This window comes from Haplochromis burtoni, unplaced genomic scaffold (assembly GCF_018398535.1).
Source record: "Haplochromis burtoni strain Fernald_Lab_line unplaced genomic scaffold, NCSU_Asbu1 Contig_359, whole genome shotgun sequence".
NCBI classification, from domain to species: Eukaryota; Metazoa; Chordata; class Actinopteri; order Cichliformes; family Cichlidae; genus Haplochromis; species Haplochromis burtoni.
This window is the reverse complement of record NW_024582720.1, coordinates 487216-510128: the sequence shown is the minus strand read 5'-3', so window position 1 is coordinate 510128 and position 22913 is coordinate 487216. Positions and strand designations below refer to the sequence as shown.

Sequence of the window (22913 nt, the reverse complement as noted above, 5' to 3'; positions counted from 1 at the left end):
CTTGAATCTTTACTGAAGCTCAGTATTAGACACAGAGTTCAAGCTCACTGCTGTAATAACTAATTAGGACAGAGGCCTTAGACCTCCTGTCCTAATTTCCTCTCCTTTCTATTATTGTACGATCTACTGTACGATATAAAGCGCCAATATAAATTCCAATTAGTTGAAGAGATCAAAGCATTATTCAGGTTATCAAGCTTAAGTAAGATATTCTAATACGCTGTGAAAAGACTTAAACGTTATAGACTTCATCTGTGTAAACAAGCTTTTTTGTGAACTCAAAAATAAGCCTGTTTTCAGCTTTGTGACCTTTTTACGTAGCCTAATGCTCTCCAAATTCAAGGGCAGCATGCTTCAAAGGACCCGACCCACCTGGTCCACGTAGGACGGGTCCTTCAAAGGCCGGGTAGGCCAGAAGTGAGTCACCTACCCGGCCTACTGAAATTATCCATTGAATTAGCTAAGTAATTCCTAAATGCGTGTACATTAAATAAAATTATTTTACCTGGATGTGATTGTCTCTGATGAGCCTAAGGTACCAAACATGCCGGTGACAACGATAAAGTTTTTCCAGCTCCTCCAGAATTAAAAATGTACAAAACAACGGAGCGACATTTCTGGGTCAATTTTAAAGTTTTCACACTGTGGCGCTAGTGACCGGACAAAAAGTGGAAGTAAGGGTGGACTAGAAGGATTTCACAGCCGCTCATTCCCGGCTTTCCTGTATATACAGTTCTGGTTGTTGCAGATAGGGGGGGGGACTGTAGTTATCGGTGCATGTATGAGTTCAGGGTGGTTATGGAAGAAACTGTTTCTGAGTCTGTGGGTCTTTGTGCTGATGCACCTGTTCAGCTTGTACTTCCTGAGGACTCTCAGGAAGTGCAGCCGCTGTTGGGCCTTCTTGACGACCGCTGAGATGTTGCCTGTCCAGGAGATGTCAGCAGAGATGAGGACACCAAGGAACCGGAAGCTGTGGACCCTCTCCACACGCTCCCCCTTGATGTAAAGGGGGCCAAGTCAGTGCTGTACCTCCTGAAGTCCACAATGAGGTCTTTGGTTTTCTTAGTGTTCAGTGTCAGGTTGTTTGCTGAACACCATGCTGCCAGCTTCAGGACTTCCTCTCTGTACTCTGCATCGTCTCCCTATTAGATGAGTCCGACTACCGTGATGTCATCAGCAAAGTTAATGATGAGTGTTGTTGTGGGTCGAACTGCAGTCGTGGGTGTAGAGAGAATACAGGAGGGGGCTCAGCACACAGCCCTGTGGGGAGCCGGTGCTCAGTGTGCGAGTGGAGGAGAGATGAGGGCCGAGTCTTACAGTCTGGGGCCGGTTTGTGAGGAAATCCTTTATCCAGGCACATGTGAGAGGGGGGAGGCCAAGAGTGACCAGTTTGATGAGGAGGATGTCCGGGATGATTGAAGGCTGAGCTGTAGTCCACAAAGAGCATTCGGACGTAGCTCTGCTGCTGCTCTGGGTGACTCAGCACAGCGTGGAGGGCTGTGGCGATGGCGTCTTCTGTGGATCTGTTTGCACGGTATGCAAACTGGTGGGGGTCGAATTCTGGGGGGAGGCAATCCTTGGTGTGCTGAAGGACTAGTCTCTCAAAGTATTTCATGATTACCGGCGTGAGGGCCACAGGGCGGTCATCGTTCAGGCTGGTGATGGGAGACTTCTTCGGCACTGGGATGATTGCGGCTGATTTTCGACAGGATGGGATGGCTGCCTGACCCAGTGAGAGGTTGAAGAGTCTGGTGAAGATGAGGGTGAGCTGGTGGGTACATGCTCTTAGCACCTTTCTAGGTACTCCATCTGGAGGAGCACACATCTGACATCGTGCTCTGTTACAGCGAGTGGAGCAGTGCAGGAACCAGGTGAGGATGAGGATGGGAGCAGGGTGAAGCAGATGAGTGCTGCTGTGGTGGTGTTTCATCTCAGGTAAAGAAGCTGTTTATTTCTTCTGCCACTACAGATTACAGATTACATGCCCCAAAATGTATTTTGTAACGTATTCTGTTACGTTACTCAATGACAGTAATGTATTCTGAATACTTTGGATTACTTAATATATTATCATACTGTTTGCAGCTACATGAATGTCTTATTGCTGTGTGATTTATTACTATTACTGCAGGCTACTCTCCACACCAACACCCAGTCTCATGCTTTCTTTGTTCTGTATACACTGATCTCTAAATAGTTTGTCAAGCAGAGCAACCTCAGCCTCAATTCAAAGAATAACTTTAAATGATGATATCAAGCATTTTTAAGTAGAACTAGCATTCTTCATCACAAGCTAGCTGGTGTTATCTGTTAAAAGACCTTTAATGAGAAGGTAAAGTTCTAGACTAAACCAATATTATATATAATAATAATAATAATAATAATAATAATAATAATAATGATAATAATAATAATAAAGATTTTAGACCTCTCCCCAAGCTTCCCTTATGAAGTAAGACCTTGGAGAGGATTGTACATACCCAGCTGTTAGACTGCTTGAATGACTCGCAGCTGTCTGAAATCTTCAGATCCAGTTTTAAGCCCTTTCACAGTCTCTTGTTAAAGCTATGAATGACATTGTTGTTGCGACTGATCCTGGTAAATATGCTGTGCTTGTGTTATTGGACATGACAGCTGCATTTGACACAGTGGACCACGACCTGCTGATCTCCCGCTTACACCACTGTGTGGGAATTTTTGATTTGGCGTTGTCATGGATAAAATCAAATCTGTCCAAAAGGAGTTTTTGTGTTAAGCTGGCCCTCCGTGGTCCCTCTGCTTTGGAGTGTGCCCCAGGGATCTATCCTCGGGCCCTTATTTTTCTCGCTGTATTTACTCCCTCTTGGTGCGATTTTTCGTAAACACTGAGTGTCATTTCGTTTGTATGCTGATGACTGTCAGCTTTATTTACCTTTAAGTCATTTGGATACCTCCACATGTCAATCTCTGCTTGACTGTCTTAGCGATGTCAAATCATGGATGGCAAATTATTTTCTATATTTTAATGATCGCAATTCGGAAACAAATTTATTTGGCCCGCATCGTTCTACTGATTCTCCAGATGTCGATTTTGGTGTTTTGACCTCCCGTCTGAAAAGTTCAATCATTAATCTTGGTGTTAAATTTGATTCCGCACTTACCTTCGATGGTCATGTAAATGTTAAAATCAGCTTTTTATCACCTCAGACGCCTGTCGAAGGTCAAGCCTTTCCTTTCCAAACACAATTCGGGAACTCTTATTCATGCTTTTATCACCTCACGTCTGGACTATTGTAATTCCCTTTTAATAGGGGTCGGGCACTTTGTCAAACCTGCAGTTAGTGCAAAATGTAGCAGCACAATTTTTAACCGGTAGTAGAAAATTCAATCACACCACTCCGGTTCTGGATTCTTTACATTGGCTCCCACTGAATTTAGGATTCGTTTAAAGTCTTTTTTATTGGTTTTTAAATGTTTAAATGGTCTGGCTGTGGGGAATGAGGGCCCTGGACTCTTTATGCTGAGCAGCGTGTTTATTTACAGTGCAGCAGAATGACAATAAATCCCCGTGCGCTCCCGTGTCGTGTCTTCTTCTCAAAAGTCCGTGCTCGCCATTCCCGTGTGTCCGCACACCCTGTGCTCGCTGCCCTCCAGTGTTCCACGCTCCTCCTGAGGGGAAATAACAGAGGCAGCTGTCAAGACACTTAATTCCAGTAGACACACACTCACAGACTTAAACTAAGCTAGAAGACTGACGTGGAGTCTCACGCAACAATCCAACGTCAAGGCGGCTCAGCCACACTGTTAAACCTGGCACCTGGCAGACACACCCACCAGGCCTGAAGAACCGGTGCTCTGTCACACCCACACACACACCTATACAAAAAAACATAGGAAACAAAGGGCAGCAGCACCAAAAATACACATGCTTATTCAAAATCCCTGGATCCTTCAGACCCAGGCCGGTGACACCGGCTCCTGTCATGTTCCTGCTCGCTCGTGGCGTTCAGCTGAGCAGCTGTTGCTGTCGGTACCTATGTCGCGGCCAAAACTCAGGAGAACGAGGGTTCTCAATTGCAGCTCCGATGCTTCCCCTCCATATTAGACAAGCGTCATCAGTGCAGGTCTTTAAATCCAGATTGAAAACCTATTTTTATTCCCGGCTTTTAACTCTGTAGGAAACTGACACCTTTCTTCTCAGTTTTATTGTGTTTAATTTTGCTTGTTGTGTTGATTTGTGTTGTTCAGCACTTTGGTCTGCCTGCTGTGTTTTTAAAGTGCTATACAAATAAACGATGATGTTGAAATATTAAAGGTAAAAATATTAATGCTGCAGTAGAATATTCCGACTGCTACAGGTGTTGAACTTTGAGCTCATTTTAAATACTTCATATATTCTGTTTATGCATCATATTCTATAAATCATGTGTTTACATGACATGCAGCACAATCACGTGTGGATGTCCACATATCTACGAAATCCGCTGAAAAGGCTCGAGCTGTGTGGGAAATGGTTAACGGTTGGGATCTACAGGGTTATTAAAATGTAAATGAAAAATGAAGCACTGGCAAAAAAAAGTCAACAGGCTGTAAAGTAAAAGAGTAAAATGTCTGTGACAGCGCTGTGGGACACGGGGAGAGGACAGCGCTTTACTTTTAGATTTGTCCTGCTGGGACACCACTGCTCCAAACGAATGCACAAAACCATCACCGCAGCACAACAAACAGCAGTTCAGCTGTCAGAACCACACTCTGTGTTTTACATTTCTGTGAGGTCACAGCAGGTGGAACAGGTCGAGCTGGTCTGCAAACACACCTGAGAGGTGTCACCGGCTCCAGTCTCACCTCCACCTGCCTGAGAAGGGAAACGTCTCCTCACAGCAACACAGAAAATCACAGACATGGACAAACTGGCCGGGATTGTCGGGAAAAAAGTGGGTGAGTGCAAAAACAGTAATAATGATAAATGGAAAAGAAGTGAAGCTGATTCGTTTTTCTGCTCCTGCTTTGATTGGTGGAGCAGGCGGAGCTGCAGTCAGGTGGAAACTCAAACTTAAGTTTTTTAGTTGAGCTGATGCACAGACAACAGTAACAACAACTCTTTCAGTGTGCGCTCAAATACTGGACTCAACAGGACAGCTTTTTTCAGAATGCTCAGACACATCACAGACTCTGATTCACTTTGATGGTGAGAAACACAAACGACAGTTTAATTCTTTTATCTTTAATAGTTTTGATATTTTCATGTTCAAGCATTGTCTCAGATTTCAATGTGTGAAAAATACTTTTACAGCTTACATGACAAAGTCGAGACTGGACAACCTTTCTAAACCAGTACGATACACAGTGACATTGCAAACATGCTCACTGTGATCTCACAAGTTCAAGTGAGATCATCTTTTCAAAGATGGCCTCCGGAGCTGGAAAATTACTCTCGTTGGGTTCAGCTGAGTGATTATTACTGATTATCAGTATTAATAGTTACCTGGCATGGTTTAACATCCATAAAGCCTTTATACGAGTCGCAGTGGGACAACACCTGTGTGATGGCCAAACCCATGGCCACACTCTAAAGTCGGTAACTTTTGTATTTTCATTCATTTGAACATAGTAATACATTTTAGTTTCCAATAACTTCATTGATTGGTTTGGATACATTTTGTTCTATTTGTAAGCGCGCACATTTAGTTTACTTATGTATTCATACTACTTCATTTCTTTGCTTTCTGACTAACTTTTGTCTTTTTATTTCTTACCTGCCATCATCACTGGGAGTTGCTGGACAAAAGATGGTAGCCAGGGTTTGAAACCATTAAATACAAAGGAAGATAATTGGACCACACCACCACTTCCTGCTGAAGGGGGGAATGTGTGTTTTCTTTACTTTAAAAACAAAGTATTTGTATTTAATTAAATATTTGAGTTTAGGGTTTAATGGGGTTTTGATTTTCTTCTTTAGTGTTTAGTTTATTAACAAACTAGATTGTACTGCATCGTTTGTGATTTATGATTGTGTTTTGTTTGTTACCCCTCATGTGTCACAATGGTCTGATCAGCCATTATATATACCCTTGTATGTCATTTCATGTTTAGGTCAATTATGTATGTTTGGGCAGTCATTTGGTTTGTTAAGGTTGCAGTCTTTGCCTGAGTTCAGTTTTGTTTCTTTGACCTCTTTTATGAGCTCAACATTTATTAGTCTTGTAAATATAATTTTTGGGGGTTAAATAAATGGAAACTATATTTTTCTAATAATTCCTGGGCTCCTCCTGTTTTTCAACTCGGTCCATCACAACCTGATTCTGCAGCTATAAAGGAAACTGAGGAAGAGGAGCAGGAAGTGGAAGTGCAGGAAAGAACGTCGTGTATACCCATTATTTTAAACTTGTGCTTTTCGTACAGGAGATGCGGTGGAGGGTGCGGTGAAGGGCGCTCTGCATTTAGGGAACAAAGACAAAGACAAGAATAAGAAGAAAGGTGGAGGAGGAATCTTCTCACGGACAGGAGGCGACAAGGACAAAAAGAAGGAGGTGGACAAGGGCGAAGACAAAGGAGGACTCTTCAACAGAGAGGACGAATATGAGAAGGAGCGGAAGTCCGGATTCAAGGGTCTCTTCACTGAAGGGCCGCTCCCTGAAGCTGGCGGTGGTGGCGGAGCAGCGATGGAAGGAGAAGCTGAAGAAAAACCACAAAGTGCTTCTGCCAACGATGGAGGTACGTATGAGGAGCAGGACTGCACATCGCTCCGTCACACTGAAGCCTCTTTGTATATGGCAACCTCGGAAGTGTACAAGCTGTGCCGCTGAATGGATTCGTTCATAATGTCTCACTGTTGGTTCTTCTCAGATTTGCTGGATGATCTTTTCGAATTGGCTGAAGAAACATCTCAAGGAAACTAAAACAGGAAGCTGTAAAGCACAACCCGACCCCCGAGGAAACAACTCCCACTCCTGAATAAAGACTAAAAAAAAAATCCACTTTTTTGTCCGTCTTTTCAGAAACGCACAGCTTCAGGCAGATAACTCGTAAGCTGGAAAGGAAATGGCGTGCCACAAACCATTAGAGGAAAAATGACCAATAATCATCCCACAGATGTAATATTATCTACAGCTACTCTTAGTACCATTGATGTTAAGTTAGACTCTTTTTCTCCAATTGATCTTTCTGAGTTCACTTCAATAATTACTTCCTCCAAACCATCAACGTGTCTTTTAGACCCCATTCCTACAAAACTGCTCAAAGAAGTCCTGCCATTAATTAATGCTTCAATCTTAAATATGATCAACCTATCTCTAATGATCAGCATTTAATCATCTGTTATTATTAGAGCTGTCAGCATTAACATGGATCAATCCAACCAATCACAGCAGATGGCCCCGCCCCTCCCCGAGCCTGGTTCTGCTGGAGGTTTCTTCCTGCTAAAAGGGAGTTTTTCCTTCCCACTGTCGCCAGAGTGCTGCTCACAGGGGGTCATATGATTGTTGGGTAATAAAAACTAAAATGCTTGAACATGGACTTTAAATACATTCATTTATTGTTTCTGGTTTGGTTGTCCTTTAATATTGAATAAATTAAATGAATAAATTAGTTATGTGGAATTATTACTCTGGTCAAACAGAGTCTCTGAGGTAGCTCATCACACACATAAATAATCCATTTCTATGAACTGATCTAAATGTGAGGAGAAAATACCTGAAACGTTGCACAGGTTTGGTATGACAGTCTACCTGTGACACAGGTGACCAATCAATGACCTTTCTGTGACCTGATGGGGGGTCGTGAATATATGTAATACATGAATACATAAATTAGATGTATAACAAAAAAATAATTATAAAATATGTAATATATGTATATATTGTAAGGCAGACCCTACAATAACACATACAGAGAAAAACCCAACAATCATGTGACCCCCTATGAGCAAGCACTTTGGCGACAGTGGGAAGGAAAAACTCCCTTTTAACAGGAAGAAACCTCCAGCAGAACCAGGCTCAGGGAGGGGCGGGGCCATCTGCTGTGATTGGTTGGGGTGAGAGAAGGAAGACAGGATAAAGACATGCTGTGGAAGAGAGACAGAGGTTAATAACAGATATGATTCAATGCAGAGAGGTCTGTTAACACATAGTGAGTGAGAAAGGTGACTGGAAAGGAAAAACTCAATGCATCATGGGAATCCCCGGCAGCCTACGTCTATTGCAGCATAACTAAGGGAGGATTCAGGGTCACCTGGTCCAGCCCTAACTATATGCTTTAGCAAAAAGGAAAGTTTGAAGCCTAATCTTGAAAGTAGAGATAGTGTCTGTCTCCGAATCCAAACTGGAAGCTGGTTCCACAGAAGAGGGGCCTGAAAACTGAAGGCTCTGCCTCCCATTCTACTTTTAAATACTCTAGGAACAACAAGTAGGCCTGCAGAGCGAGAGCGAAGTGCTCTAATAGGGTGATATGGTACTACAAGGTCATTAAGATAAGATGGGGCCTGATTATTTAAGACCTTGTATGTGAGGAGCAGGATTTTGAATTCTGGATTTAACAGGAAGCCAAAACAGGAGAAATCTGCTCTCTCTTTCTAGTCCCTGTCAGGACTCTTGCTGCAGCATTTTGGATAGCTGAAGGCTTTTCAGGGAGTTTTTAGGACTTCCTGATAATAATGAATTACAGTCGTCCAGCCTGGAAGTAATAAATGCATGAACTAGTTTTTTCTAGGGTCAGATTTGTTATTTTACAGGGGAGCACGTGCACATTGTGTACTGTGCACGTGCACTGGTACAGACTACAAATAACATCTGAGCATCAGAGCAGTAGCTGAGAGTAGAAGTAGAAACAGAAAGTAGCGTATCATAGAAATACTTACTCACTGATTTTGCTTTTGTTTTCAGGTGAGTCACAGTTTAACAGTTCATACACTGTTATTTAAAGTGTGAAGTGTCTGTGGCCTGAAGAGCGTGGCAGCACTTTGAGCTCACATTCAGTGATGGGCGGTTTGTGTTGGCTCATGTTTTGGAACTAGTTCGATGCACAGAAACATACGAAGTAACGTCAGTACAGAAGAGCACTTCTGTGAATGATGAATTAGCCGGTGGAACAGGTCGGGCTGCTCTGCAGACACACCTGATTCCTCAGCTGAGCCACCTGATGGGCGTCGTCGGCCGCACTCTCACCTGAGAGCTGAACTTAAAGCACACCCGAGTGCGCCTCAGAGACAGAAACACCACAGAGATGGACAACCTCGCACAGATAGCCGGCCAAAAAGCGGGTGAGTAAAAAAACAAACCACCCGTTTATGGTCTGATTCGAAACAGTGAAACTGGCATAAACTCTTCTACTGCAGACATGTAAAGAGCAAAAGATGTTTCATTAGTAAAACCTGAGATTTTCGCAGCCTTTGTTGTTGGCGAGACGGGTCAGAGCAGCTCCTTCCTGCCGGGCTTCACCTCCTCTTTGGCTCCTTTGGTCAGTTTTGTTGCTTGTTGTTAGAAGCAGGCTCAGAGGCAGATTTATTCTGCGTATCAAGAAAAAAAACAGCTCATATTTTCTTTCGTTTTTGTTCATCTTTACGTCCTTTTGTTCAGGTTACCTGACTTTACCTGGTGCAGGTAAAGGCTGCAGTTTTAGTTAATATTCCCCTTTTCAGATTAAGTTAACTTGTGTTTAAGCATTTATTAATGATTGTTAATTATGCATACCTGACCTGTTAACTGATCGTAACTGTGATGTGAGTCCCACGCCCCCCTCGTCAGGGACGAGTCAGAGCTGAGGAATTGCTAGAAAAACCTGTCTGTGTGAGGAGTCAGTCATTTGGGAGGGGCTCAGAGTAGAGACGCCACTTGTCCACGTCATAACACGGGTTCATCTGAGGGCACCTCCCAGGCACCTCTTAGGTGAGGCCCTGGGGCACTCCTGAGTGTCCACCAGAAGATGAGGAGGAGGTCATCTGGTCATTATCGGGTCTAAAATGACTCGATACAGCCTCAGAAGAACAAAAGTGTGACACATTGCATCATGTCAGCATTTATTTGACAGGAACTAAAGCAAACTGACTCCGCCCCCTGATTCAGCAGCAATAAGTTGCAGTGATGGTTTCTGTTGTGTCCTGTAATGTTAGATACCAAACGGCACCAGCACAGGGTGGTGCTGTAAAAAGGAAGAAAATGTCGTCCAGCGAGAGATCGCCAAGGTGACGAACTGATAAACAGACATGTGACTCCCTGCTGCATTTCATCATGTAAACATATGTGCTGTGTCCATTAAAGGGCAGCAGTTTCCTCTTTGCAGCGTCGCTTCAGCTCATTCAGGTTTGCAGCATTCATTCATGCTCAGCTCTGAGCTCTGCAGCAGCTCCATGCAGACGTGCTGTCGCAGATTTGCAGCTGCGCTCAGAGCTTTGTCCTGCTGATGACCAGTTTGGTCCGAACTTTCTGTGAGACAGACGGCCTCACGCTGACTCAAGAATACTTTGGTGTAGAGAGGAGCTCGTGGTGCACTCAGATCATCATTCCTGAGGTGTTTGTTTCCTCCAAACGTGCTGCTGTGCATGACGGGCAAACATCTGCACTTTGGTGTTGTTTGTTCAGAAGCAGCTTTGCTGCCGTGCTCTGTTAAAGAGAAGAATATGGCTTTCTCCTGCAGCCCTCCAAACAACCCACATTTGATGGACAAGTATGGCTGTCATGAAATTGAACCTTTACTGAGGCCTGCAGAGTCTGAGACAGAGCTGTTGGATCTCACCTCTGGGTGAATTTTGGGAACGTTACTGAGTTTCTCCTCAGAGCTTTCAAAACATTAAATGAGGAAAATGTGTTGGAAACCTGAGCTGCAGAGAAGGGGGGCAGTGGAGATCGAGAAAAGATGTTTTTGAACCTAAAGTGTTTGTTTTTTCCGAGCAGGTAGCTTGGTGGAGGGGGCAGTGAAGGGAGCTCTGAATTCAGCCAACAAGAACAAAGGTGAGAAGAAAGGAGGAGGCGGCATCTTCTCGATGTTTGGAGGCAACAAGAACAAAAATAAGGACAAAGACGATAAAGGAGCGCCCCTCCCAAATGTGCCCAACAAAGATGATAGTGGGGGCAAGAAACCAGTACCCGAAGGGAATTTAGCAGGAACTACAGGAGGGAACGTGGGACCGACGATGGGAGGAGGTGCAGGAGGGAACGTGGGACCGACGATGGGAGGAGGTGCAGGAGGAAGTGGAGGATCAGCTGGACCTGTAGGACAGGAAGGAGTCACAACAGACAGAGGTAGGGATAAAGAGACCCTCCTGTTGGTGCTCAGCTGTCCGCTCACTGAAGATGAAGCCATGAAGGCTTAAAGTCAGGAAGTTGTTGCTAAAAGAAAACATGTCAGGAAGTGACAAAAGAAAGAATCAGCTACAGGCAGGGTGCTCGCTGCAAGCACCAGTTTTTGCCCCTCAGCAGGCTTCCTGAAGTCAGCCATTCAGAGGAAGCCTTGATAAAAGTTAAAGGGGTTTTTAGGTACTGGGATTCTGGATGAGTCCAGAAATCCAAAGCAGATATATTCACACACGTGTTGCATCTTTTGGTTTAAGTATGTCATGACTTTACACCTTCATCACTCACTGGTTTAAGTTGTCTTTAGTGAACCTCCGACTGACGTATCAGCAGCCCAGACTCACGTATAATCTGTTTAGAGTTAGTAACCTATCCTCTGTCTTCTTGGTTTGTCTCAGATCTGATGGATGATCTGTTCGAGCTGGGAGACGAAATGAAAGGGAACTGAAGCAAAAGGAAGAAAACCCGACTCCCACAACCACTCAGAGAAGATCCGGAAGGACGAGAGCGCCCACATTTTTTTCTGGTCTACAGTTTTGCACAGAACTAAAGATTTTAATGCATTATCAGCCTATTATTCACCGTGTTTTATTCACCGTGTTTTATTCACCGTGTTTTCTGCTTTTAGATAACCAGTCAGTGTGCTTAACTTTATCATAATAATAGCACCAGCAAAGATGTTATGAATAAATTTTAATGTTTTACTGGAGGGGACTTTTCCTTCTTTTGGTCAGTTTGTCAGTATTTTGTCTCGTAGAAGCTTCTCGTAAACTCCATTGTGGATGTTTTAAAGCATATATTAGTTTTAATTTTAAGAAAAATAAAAATCTTACACATAGATATTTCAATATATGATCATTGAAAATCAATAAAAGCAATCTGAAATAAATACTGTCATAACAAACAGAATTAAATAAAGAAAAAAATTTATGAAAATGTGGTTTTTTCCATTTACTTCTGATGTTTTTCCTTATGTTGACATACACTTTGATTCATTATAAACTCAATCATTTAAATAACATTTCAAACCTCAAGACTACTCAAGCAGTGAGTAACTGTTTGAAATGTACGATTTATTTTTTAGATAAATGCTATCAGACAAACAAAAATAAATAAATATACAAATTTTCGTATTTTCAACAGGAATATATGTAAAAACAACAATTCTAATTTCCAGGTTTCAGTTTTTCACAACATAAAGCTGTTTTTCACCAATACCTGCAGTAAATAATATAAATACATAAACAGTGCAAACAATGTCCAGTGACAAGATATGCTGTAAACTTTATATTCATCTTTGCTCCAAATGGCCCAGCAGCCTCAGAGAAAACTGAGCGAGGCATCTTCATACAAGGCAGCCAAGTTTACCATAAGTTGTGCATCTATTTCTGCATATTCAGCAAAAATGTGCCCTTTCTTCACTCGGTGAGGTGATGGTTCAGCTTCAGCAGCAGTTTGCTCTCAAGGTTCTTTCTGTGAAGCTGTGACTGTTTAGCAGTGAACAGGAGTCCTGCACGACTGAGACGTCCTTCACAAGCAGTGCTCGCCAATAGATCCTCCTTGCACTGTTTGGCTGTTACTCTGGGAAAAGACGAAGGCAGCGATGGAAGCCGTGACTGGAGCTGCGATGTAGCCTCTAATCTCAATTGTATGAGATCAGAGGCTAAAAGAAGTTACCGGAAACTCCACTGGCAGCATGTTATCTAATGTGTTAGACTAATTTTTTTTTAAAGTAACAAGTCGAATTTTGCAAATGTAGTGGAGTAAAAGTACCGCTTCTTCTTCACAAATGTACTCAAGTAAAAGTAAAAAGTATTGTGCGAAAAGGGTCCTTTAAAAGTACATTTTTTTCAAAAACTTACTCAAGTAAATGTAACTCGTTGCACCTCAGCTGGGTTAGGGAGCTAACCCTGCTGCTAACAGTAAATACGAAGTATTAAACATTATTGTGCAGCACGTAGGATCGACAGCACACAGTGTGCTTTGAGGTAGGAGCCAAAAAGGGTGCAGTTTGTGGGTGTGAGCACCCGTGGTGCACCTGTGAGCATGGACGCGCTGGCATTTAAAAGGTTCCTTCATGTAATGATCTGCTAGAGGGTGCTCCAGAATATAGGGTACTTATCATTTGTAGGTATAAATGTGAAACATGAAAACATCACTGAAGCATTGAAAATGAGTTTCTATTGACCTATGACCTCTGATAAGCCCCGCCCTGTTCTTTACTTATGTCACACGTGTCCTCAGGACCCACAGATCCCAAAGCTGCCATCAGGTCTGCAGTCACTGTGAGGTCAGCGGGGTTCAGGGAGGAACTGAAGGTCCAGCAGTGTGAAGTCCTGACTGATGGGGATGCTGTTCTCATCGCACAGGAAGTTGCTTCTGATGGTGGCGATGAAGGTCTTCCTCGGGAGGGAGAGGAGGGTGTGGATCCTCTCTGCTGCCACCTGGATGTGTTTCACCTCCGACCCCGGAGCTGAGGAACAAAACAGATGCAGACAGGATGAGCGGAGGCGCCGAGAATCACACCAGGAAGGATCTGAAACCAAGAACTCCTTGTGTAACTCCTCCCCTCTGACTCCTCCCTCTGACTCCTCCCTCTGACTCCTCCCTCTGACTCCTCCCTCTGACTCCTTGTGTAACTCCTCCCTCTGACTCCTCCCTCTGACTGATCATTCTGCTACTCAGTGTACTGTAACCCAAAAAGTGCAGTTACCACAGACACGAGCAAACTGCACAACAAGTGCAGAAAGAGGAAACAGGCGACATAAACTACATTTTGGGTTACAGACATTTTCTACCTCGCGCTGCCTTTAGGGCCTCAGTGAGTCTGTGTGCGCGTTCAGCCGGCCGCGGGACGTGGACACGTGACGGCGCAGTTACAGGAAGGATGCTCACTCAGCTTTCTTTCTTTGAACCAAACCAACAACACTGTTTATGTTTACATTTTATGTTGCTATATATTATTTTACTGCTAATATATTATTGTAAGGTGACCTTGAGGGTCTTCAAGGAGGCCAGAAATAAAATGTATTATTATTATTACCAAACTATTTTAACAGCCTGGCTTCATCAAACACACCTCAAAAATAGAATTTGTATGACTAACGATGATGTAATCACCAAAGAAAGCTCTCTGAGCTTTTATAACGATGAAGTTGGTTCCACCATGGAAAAGATGGAGGATGGAGCCTCGTCACCATTTTGTTCCCTTTCCACTTGAAATGTTCGATCTGAGCGCCAGACTCTGAGGAAGAGCTTTAACAATCGGTTTGCCAGACCCCGATTCATCCATGCATCCACCCATGCATCCACCCATGCATCCACCCATGGTCCTCCATGGCTCCTCTATACCCACTGCGAGCTCGTGTCCGTGTGTCCGTGTTGGATTCAATCATGGAAGCACAGCCACTCATTAAGATCTGCAAACACGTTCTGCGAACTTCAGGCTGTTTCACACATTTACATCTGTGCGCTTGTTTCAGGAATGCAGGTGACACAGTAGATCCATATTTTTCACCAACACTGTGTCATTACAATGATTAAATGACTTCTAAGAAGCCAGGATGTTCAGCTGAATCAGCATCCTCTGACTGTCCTGCATATTCATTATTTTCCAGCAGGTTTCCTGTGCAGCAGGTTTGCAAAGCAGCGACTCCCTCTGCTGGACAGTTTCTGTAACTGCAGCTCTTCCTGCCCTCAGACGGTTGGACTGACATCATCACCTTTGCAGGGCTGAGCCAGGTGAGACAACTGCTCAGTGAGATTTACATGTACTGTATTAGCACAGGCCTCAGTTCACCTGTCAGAGGAAGTGGTCAACAGTGAGGAAGGCGACATCAGTGAGACACACCAGCAGACACACTCTGGGTGTGCTAGTGATGGGCAGGAGAAGGAGGGCTGATTACTAGTGGATGTTTTTGTGCTTCATCTGCTTTGACCAGAGAGATGGTGAAATTGGAGGATGTGAGGTGGATGTGGTGGAGGAGTGTGATAACCTCGCCATCCACATCGAGCTCCGGCTGAGCTGGAAAAGCAGCACAGAGCAGATTCCTGAGCAAGCTGAGCTCCTTCGGCCAGTCGGAGATGTTCCATCACTCTGCATCGGAGCTGCAGACAGCAGCAGACCAGAGAAACCGATGAGGAGGTCGGGCTCTGTGGCTGGACACCGACCCAGCTGTGGCGGCAGCTTGTGGGTCACGCCTGTGCTGCCACATGCCTGCTTGGAATAAAGCGTCACTCTTTGAACGACAGTCTCACCTGAGCTACGATGGAGTTTATCAGGCGGAGCCTTGAGGATCTTCTGCAGAGGATCTGGAGGTACCTGAACACACACCTGGATGGAGCCCCGCCCACTCACCGTCAGCACACCTGGTCTGAAAAACACACCAACACATGCTGGTGTTTTTATCTGTGAGGCTCTGAAACTTGTATTCATTTATTTATTTTTTATATTTAAAACTAAAAGAAAGAAAACCGTTAATCATCCGATGATGTCATCAGTACCTGTAGTAGCGGCGTACAGCGGTGTGGGGCAGGCAGGGGTAACACGGCCTGTAGATGTCGTTGGCGTCTGTGTCGAGCTCTGCAGAGCAGCGCCCGCAGCCGGTGTAAGTGATGTCACCGCTCAGCGCCACCATGATGCCTTCCAGTGACGTGGAGCAGTCCAGGACGGGCTGAGGTGCATTCTGGGAAGCCGGTGCATCCTGAAAGCAGAACGTGATGACCTGGACTCTGAGCTCCACATCACCTGATGGAGCGGAGAAGAGAACCTTCTAAAAATGTAAAAATAAAAACGAACAGGACCATGAATGGAACCCTGAGGAGCTCCGCGGCTCCTTAAACGTGGCGATAAAGCTGCCGTGGACGTTTCAGGCGAGCTTTCGTAGTTTCACTCACCGCTGTACTTCTGGGACAGCAGCGTGTCCAAGTCCAGCTCCGGAGTGCTGCCGTTTCCTTTCTGGCACCGTCGTGTCCGGTGGAAGTCCTGCACTCGGCGGTCAGTCGGGTCCACGGCCTGAACGGTGCTCCAGGGGGTGGAGTGCAGCTCTGGAAGGTCAGAGGTCAGACCCTCCCTTACCAGGAGGACACGGAAGTCCCAAACAGCCCCTGAGGAGGCAGGATTTACTGTCGGTGTGATTCACAGCAACAAACTCTTAAAGTAAAGCTAGAATCTAAAGTGACAGTTTCTTAGTTTGGTGGTACCAGGACGTCAGACATCCTCCTAAGCATTGTATCAACACAGCCTTTCTCCTTGTGTCCATTTCTAAGGAATCCATTTGAACTTCCTCTCACCAGCTGTGCTGCATGTGAAAGTGTCCAAAGGCTCATCCCTACAGTAGAAGTACTGCAGTACTCGTACCGTCCCACAGACACTAGAGTGAAAGTGAGATTTCACCCCACAGTGGGGTCTGGCGACAGCTGTGTCCATCTTTGACGTACAGACTTTGTTCCAGAGCGTACCTTTGTCTCTGCTGAAGCGAGGCAGCCAGTCCACAGCTGCTCCCCACAGTAACACCGCCCCCTGCTGGTCCTCTGGCTGCTCCACAGTCAGGACAGCATTCAGCTGAACCGCCGACCTGCTGCGAGACTCCGCCTCAGCACGCCACTCTGAAAAACAGGGAAGGAAGCGTGCAGCGAACAGTTCAGCCGACTTAAATAATCTACATCACTGACTCGACTCGACTGCTGACAGCATTTCAAATGCTGAAACACTCAGACCTTCAATTAGAGCAGCACAGGTAAAGGTAGGACTCACCTGGGCTGATGTGTGTATGCGTGACTCGCAGCAGGGCGTGAACCAGTGCGTTTGCCCTCAGTGACCTCAGCGTGGCGTAGGGGAGGCGGTTCAGGTCTTGAGGGGAGCGACGTGGCAGAGACACCAAGAGGGGGCGCCGCTCTCGGAGAAAGCTGCACAGACACCTGAGAGAGCGAGCATTAACCTGCTGGGAAACTACAGGGAGAGAGAGGTAACTGAAGCAGGTCAGCTTTGGAGGCACGTGATTGGACGAAGGCTCGGCTTACCTGGTGGTGAAGAGGAGGAAGTGATCTGTCCCACGTTGAGCAGTTTGCTGCTGAAGGTTGACTGCAGCACCGTCTCCCCTCTCCACCTGTCCTCGTTCACCTGCAGCGCTGACAAAACACACAGAGAGCTTACGCACGTGGACACAACTCACCTCATGGCAGGGCGGCGACCATCTGAAGGTGACAGCCCCGCCCATTTATGAAGAAAAGTTGCAGACTGTAAATTAAAGATGGACAAAGCTGCCAAGCCTCAAAAATGAAGCCGAGGTGGGAGGAAGACCTGTTTTCTTCAGTGATCCAGAGAAACATGGATGCCTCCTGATACGACGCTGCGAACAGTAACTGAGAGAGTTTCTCTTTCTGCCTCCAGGTCTGTTTTGACGTCTTTTCTTCATCCATCCCTGACACAGAGCATCGTGTTCAAACTAAACCAGTCAGCTGTGTTTGTGTACCTGTGATGAGCAGAACGTCTCCAGGACCGACAGTCAACACCCAGAACGCAGCCCGCCGCCATAGCACCACCTTCATCTCAACGCCAGATTGGTCTGTCACTACAATAGACGCTAAAGGCACAGAGGCGCCCGCCGACGGCCCCGACTTCACCTGTAGACATTAAACAAACATTCGTGAATTCAGCTTTTGAAATATTTCACCAGTAGATGGATAGAGTGTGATTAGAGCTCCAGTTTAGTCTAAGCTCAGCCCCCCTCTATCAGTAAAGGTGTAGCTCAGGGCTCGAGCTCACGTCTGTTCACCTGTATGCTGATGACACTCGACCAGGCCGTCTTTCAGCAGTCGTCACTGATGAGCCCAACAGTCACCACCCGGCTCTGCAGGGCTCGAGCTTGCTTTCTTTTCTTTATATGACATCCTCCTTCATGTTTCTGGTCCCTACCCTGATGGGGCTTGTTTAGGGCCTTTTCTGCCCCCACACTTTTGTTAAATACTGCTGTCACCAGTTACTGGCCAGTCCAGAGCATCACTGCTTTCCAGAGGTTGTCCTAAACTGGTCACTAAGGTTAAATATTTTGCCTTTCTCACACCTCATATCAGAGGAAGTAAAACATCTCATGCTCATGATTAGAATTTATTTCTTTATCCAGGTGTTTATTATTTCATTTCTTTCTAACCAAACATGGTTAGAAAGGCGTTATCCCACTGTAGCACGCTGTGGTACAAACTGGTGTTACCTGGAAACACACCTGGACTCACCTTGACTTCCTTCAGGTGACAGGGGTGAACCACCGCCACCAGAACTGAGTACCGCACCCCTGGTCTGTCACATCGGGCCAGGAGTGTGGTGGGACTGTGGAGTCTGGTGGTGGCACCTCTGTCAGGTGACTGTGGGGAGATTCTGGCTTTTTTGCTGCTGGGGGACACGGCGGGGGACACGGCGGGGGACTTGGTGTTAGTTGTGGACTCTTGAGAACAGAGGACCCCATCGGTGGTGGCCTCAAGGACAACACCGCCTTCCTCCACTCTCGGGGTCAGACAGGGGTGACTGAAGAGCTCGGCAGAGGCTGCAGGTGATGGCGTCGCTGGGCTGAAGAGCTCTGGGGTGCTGGACGAGACGGAGGGAGGCGTTTGGGTGTGTTTGGGCGGGGTTTTCTCTAGGCTGGATGCTGATTGGACACTGCGTCTCAGGATTAACGCCTGGCTCAGAGTCCAGGTGGTGAGGTAATGAGTCTGGGAGGAAAGAGGTGCGGCAGCTGGCGGTTGTTCAGGTTCTTGATGATCTGGTTGAGCGGCAGGGAAACAGCGGTCCAGGTACTCGTGAACCGAAGCTGATGGCTGATCGTCCCGTCCAGCGTCTGACTCCTGAAACTTCTTCTCAGGCCACAGATCCTCCTTCAGACTTCCTGTCTCTCCTTCCTGTCCGACTCTGTTTTCTGTCCAATCGCCTTCAGTGATTGTCGGATCATGGTGTGTACTCGCCTCTCCTGTCTCATTTCCAGGATCACCTGAAAAATTTACAAATGTCCTGGATTATTTTTCTTAGTCTGACGTTCAGAGAAGCGTTCACGACTCTGCCTCCTGAGGGATCCTGATCACTAAATCTAACAGGTGAGTTTTAAAACTGAAGTTACCTGCAGCCCATAAAGAGACACAAAGACGTCCTCACAGAGACTCGTTTTCCAGACAGCCATGGCCTGTGGCTGCCTGCACATTTACAGCTCAGTAATTCAGTTAATAAAAAGACCAAAGCAGCAGTGAGTGCTCCTCCCCCCTGTTTGGTCCCTGAACGTCTCACCTGCAGGTCTGAGCTGCCCGTCCCTCCAGGTGAGCTCCAGGTGTCTCCAGCGAGCAGGAGCACGATCGTCTTCCTCTAACCCGGCGCCGGGCTCTGAGGCTGGGCTGCAGGCGGGCGGAGGAGCCCCGATGAAGACGTGGATCTTTCTCTGGTCACACATGCTCCCTGCTGGAGAGGCGGACACGTACGGAAGTTTAACCACTTCACTCTAAATCCATGCATGGATGCTTTTTCACAAGTGACTGATTAATCATCAGCTGCTGCTGCACAGAGCCTTTCAAAATAAGAGCTCCACTCGTAAAATGACTGTGAAAAATAAAAAGCTTTCAGTTATACTCGGATGGTCAGAAAATTTGGTGCATTTCCTTCAAAACAGGGCTGAAAAAAGGAAACGTGCGTCAGCATGAACAACAGTCCTGTGGTCGCCTGGTCCAGTGTTCCTGCAAACTAATGGGATTAACTGTTTTTCCTTAAAAAGTCCTTTAAATACTTAAAATTCTGAACACTAGCTGTCACCAGTGTTCCTCTCTCATGAAGTCAGTATTTATTTGGGCTAAAAGAAGATATTTAATGATAAAAATGTTTAATTCTCTTAATCTAAAGAAAACGTAAAATGATGCACTTTATTCTGGAGCTAAATCAGCTTAATGCAGACAGAAGCCCAGCACAAAAAAGTAAATAATAATAAATAAGTTTTACCAACAAAATACTGATTAAATGACACATCTGTGAGTCTCAGACTGTGAGACCAAAGATTTTTATCTTCTGAGACCTGCAGAAAGTCTGGACTCTGACAGGAAGCCAGGACGTCTGCGCTTTTCAGACGTCAGAGAATCCGAAGCTTCGTTAGAACTGAAATGTCTCTCAGCCAAACTCAATAACAAGTTACACAACAATGACCGAGCAGAAACGCAGAAGTGAAGACGGATGGTGTGTTTCACAGCTGGGAACGATAACAGGGCCGTAAACAGCCCTCCAGCAGCTCCACCAATCAGAGCACGAGACGCCGGGGGAGGGTCGCCCATCGGTGAGGGTTTACAGAGGCGCAGACACGTTTTAGACCCGCAGCCTTCAAAAGCACTAAAATCACTTTGAATCCAGGCCGACAGCTTCTGTTTTAGCATCGGGGTCAAAGGTGAGCACACCTCAGCACCTGCAGCACCTGACGCCTCAGCCACTCCTCCACACCAAGTAACCGTAACGACTTCACGTTCATTTTCTGATTCACACAACAGAAAACACTGAAGTGCTCAGACTGCAGATACCTGCCAATCAGCAACATCCAATTCAAATCCTAGAATTTCACTCTGGCCTGGAACTGGAGAAAACACAGACAGGAAATGCACTTTCATAATAAAGCCATTTTTAATGACGTTCTTTTTTATTTGCTCAGTTAGCAGTTGAAGCCAAACATGGCCGACAGCATTTTCCTGGCAGCGGCCTGCTGGCGTCTCTTCCTGTGTCTGGTTTACCTGCAGACTCACGCTCCTCCCGTAGGATCGCATCACTCGGAGCTCGTACAATCTCCTCTTCATCACACGGTATTTCCAGACTTCCTGGGAGCAGGTATCGGTGTTCTCTTCTTCCTTCAGTGACTGATGTTCCTGCACTTCGTTTTGGTCCTCCAGCGTTTCTTCTTCTGGGGTTTCACCCTGCAGCTGGACACTGAGCTTCCTGGAGATCTCGTCGATCATCTTTTCGCTCATGTTTCTCCTTCCTCCTGCGCTCAGAGATCTGTGCTGCTCCTGGATTTGAACGTCCAACTCCTCCAGCTGTTTGACCTCATTGCTCAGCCCACTGTAAAGCGCCTGAGACACTTTGTCCTGTGAGGTTCCACTTCTAACCTTTAAAACGTTGGGACGTCATTCTTAACGCTCCTCTGTCTGACCTCCAGCTGCAGCGTTTTCTTTAGAAATCATGGATGAGTCATGGAGCAAACTCTTCAAACAGCATTTCCATCAAAGCGTCTTCCATGTCCACCTTTGACTGAAGCTTCCACCATTTCTCGCTCCGGACCTCGATCTCTCCATAGAGGTTCTCCCCGTCCTCCCTCCAGGTCACTCAGGTACTGTAAGCCTGCTCTTTCAGCGAGTCAAAGCAAAGCTGAGCGTGCTCCTTCTCTGACCTTCTGAGTGGTTTAAACCTGCATTCTCTCTGATGTCCAGCAGGGGGCAACATAGTCTAAGCATCATCGTGTTCGTTGCATTTCGCATTCTCACACGAGACACACAGACTTGGATGCAAAAATTCTGATTGGCTGTTTTGGTCTCCAATCAGCTCGCTAGCTACTGTAGCCAAACCCAGGCAAATATCCCAGAATGCAATTCGTCCAAAACCCAAACGAGACAGTTGCGAGACCCAAACTTTTAAGATATTTTCAGGTGAGAATGGTGCTGTGCAAACTTCAAATATCTGCTCGATGTATCAAGACATCACATGTTTGCACAAGTGCTCAGAAGTGTGTGCTCAGAATAGAGGCACTAAAATAACGCCATACATTACATCCTAACCAGCAGTAGAAAAATGAGGGAACAAATATATGATGAGCCAGTATCTGATTGGCTGATAGCATCTGAGTGCTGGGGTTTGTCCCTAACACTGTAAAATCATCTTCAGACAATGTTTTTGTAAACTGAGGAATCTGCACTGACAATATTTACTTATCGTGTAAATGTTGTGTTTACACAGTCTTGGGTTTCATGGTGATATGTATGTGAATTTTTGCATGTATTCTTATAATTGTTACTTTTTTCTTTTACCCCTGGCTTTGTGTGTTCATGTTCTGTTGTTTTGTATACTTCATCCATTCGTATGTTGTATATACTCATTGTTTGTTAAATAAAGTTTATTTAAAAAAAAAAAAAACTTCCCCTGAGCACAACATCAGCTATGAAGTTAGTGTTGCTATGGACAATATCATGGTAGCAAAAGAACAAATAAAAACATCAACAACAGGACACAAATGGAGTGTAAAATGCTTTAAAAATAGGAGTCCGTCTTTTATGTACAGTCTTTGTGATATTCAGCCCTTTCTAAATGTGTTAGCGCCCGTCTACTTCAGGTCCGCCTCCCTACACCCCACTGTTTCCTGATTGGCCAGCTTATGAATAAGTCTGTGACATGCTGACATCAGCGCATCACTAAAGAAGTAAGAACAGTGTAAAGTCAGAATCAGAATCAGAAAGGGTTTTATTGCCAAATGTTGAGCGGGTTTACAACATTAGGAAATTGCTGCGGTGCTTCAGTGCAAACATACTGTTATAAATACTGTTATAAATTACGCTTAAATAGACATGAAAATAAAAATAAGAATAAGAATTAAAAGTGCTAAGTAGATAAATAGATATATACATGATATATACATGAGTGCAGGTGGT

At 45.4% G+C, this 22913-nt stretch overlaps 2 protein-coding genes and 1 long non-coding RNA gene across 4 annotated transcripts; 2 read left to right on the top strand and 1 right to left on the bottom strand.

Annotated features, from left to right (window-relative positions):
* Positions 1–4789: 4789 nt before the first annotated feature.
* LOC106633672 lies at positions 4790–7825 on the top strand. Its single transcript, XR_006055465.1, has 3 exons — positions 4790–4917; positions 6382–6693; positions 6826–7825. It is a non-coding gene; the product is annotated as an uncharacterized LOC106633672 (long non-coding RNA).
* A 1087-nt stretch (positions 7826–8912) lies between these two features.
* On the top strand, positions 8913–12191 carry LOC106633671 (circumsporozoite protein). 2 transcript variants are annotated; one of them, XM_042228856.1, is made up of 4 exons: positions 8913–9235; positions 10866–11114; positions 11151–11213; positions 11663–12191. In XM_042228856.1, the coding sequence occupies exons 1-4, from the start codon at positions 9199–9201 to the stop codon at positions 11710–11712; spliced, it is 399 nt and encodes a 132-aa protein (XP_042084790.1). In that variant the 5' UTR covers positions 8913–9198; the 3' UTR covers positions 11713–12191. The 2 variants fall into 2 exon arrangements, with proteins under 2 accessions (XP_042084790.1, XP_042084789.1); XM_042228855.1 differs by having other exon boundaries at positions 8928–9235; positions 10866–11213; positions 11663–12190.
* A 204-nt stretch (positions 12192–12395) lies between these two features.
* On the bottom strand, positions 12396–20156 carry shld2 (shieldin complex subunit 2). The gene is made up of 10 exons (XM_005943003.3): positions 19537–20156; positions 18498–19246; positions 17738–17888; positions 17286–17393; positions 17020–17214; positions 16725–16871; positions 16161–16370; positions 15768–16011; positions 15522–15637; positions 12396–13737 (listed from the first exon to the last, which is right to left on the bottom strand). The coding sequence occupies exons 1-10, from the start codon at positions 19694–19696 to the stop codon at positions 13556–13558; spliced, it is 2262 nt and encodes a 753-aa protein (XP_005943065.2). The 5' UTR covers positions 19697–20156; the 3' UTR covers positions 12396–13555.
* Positions 20157–22913: the final 2757 nt, after the last annotated feature.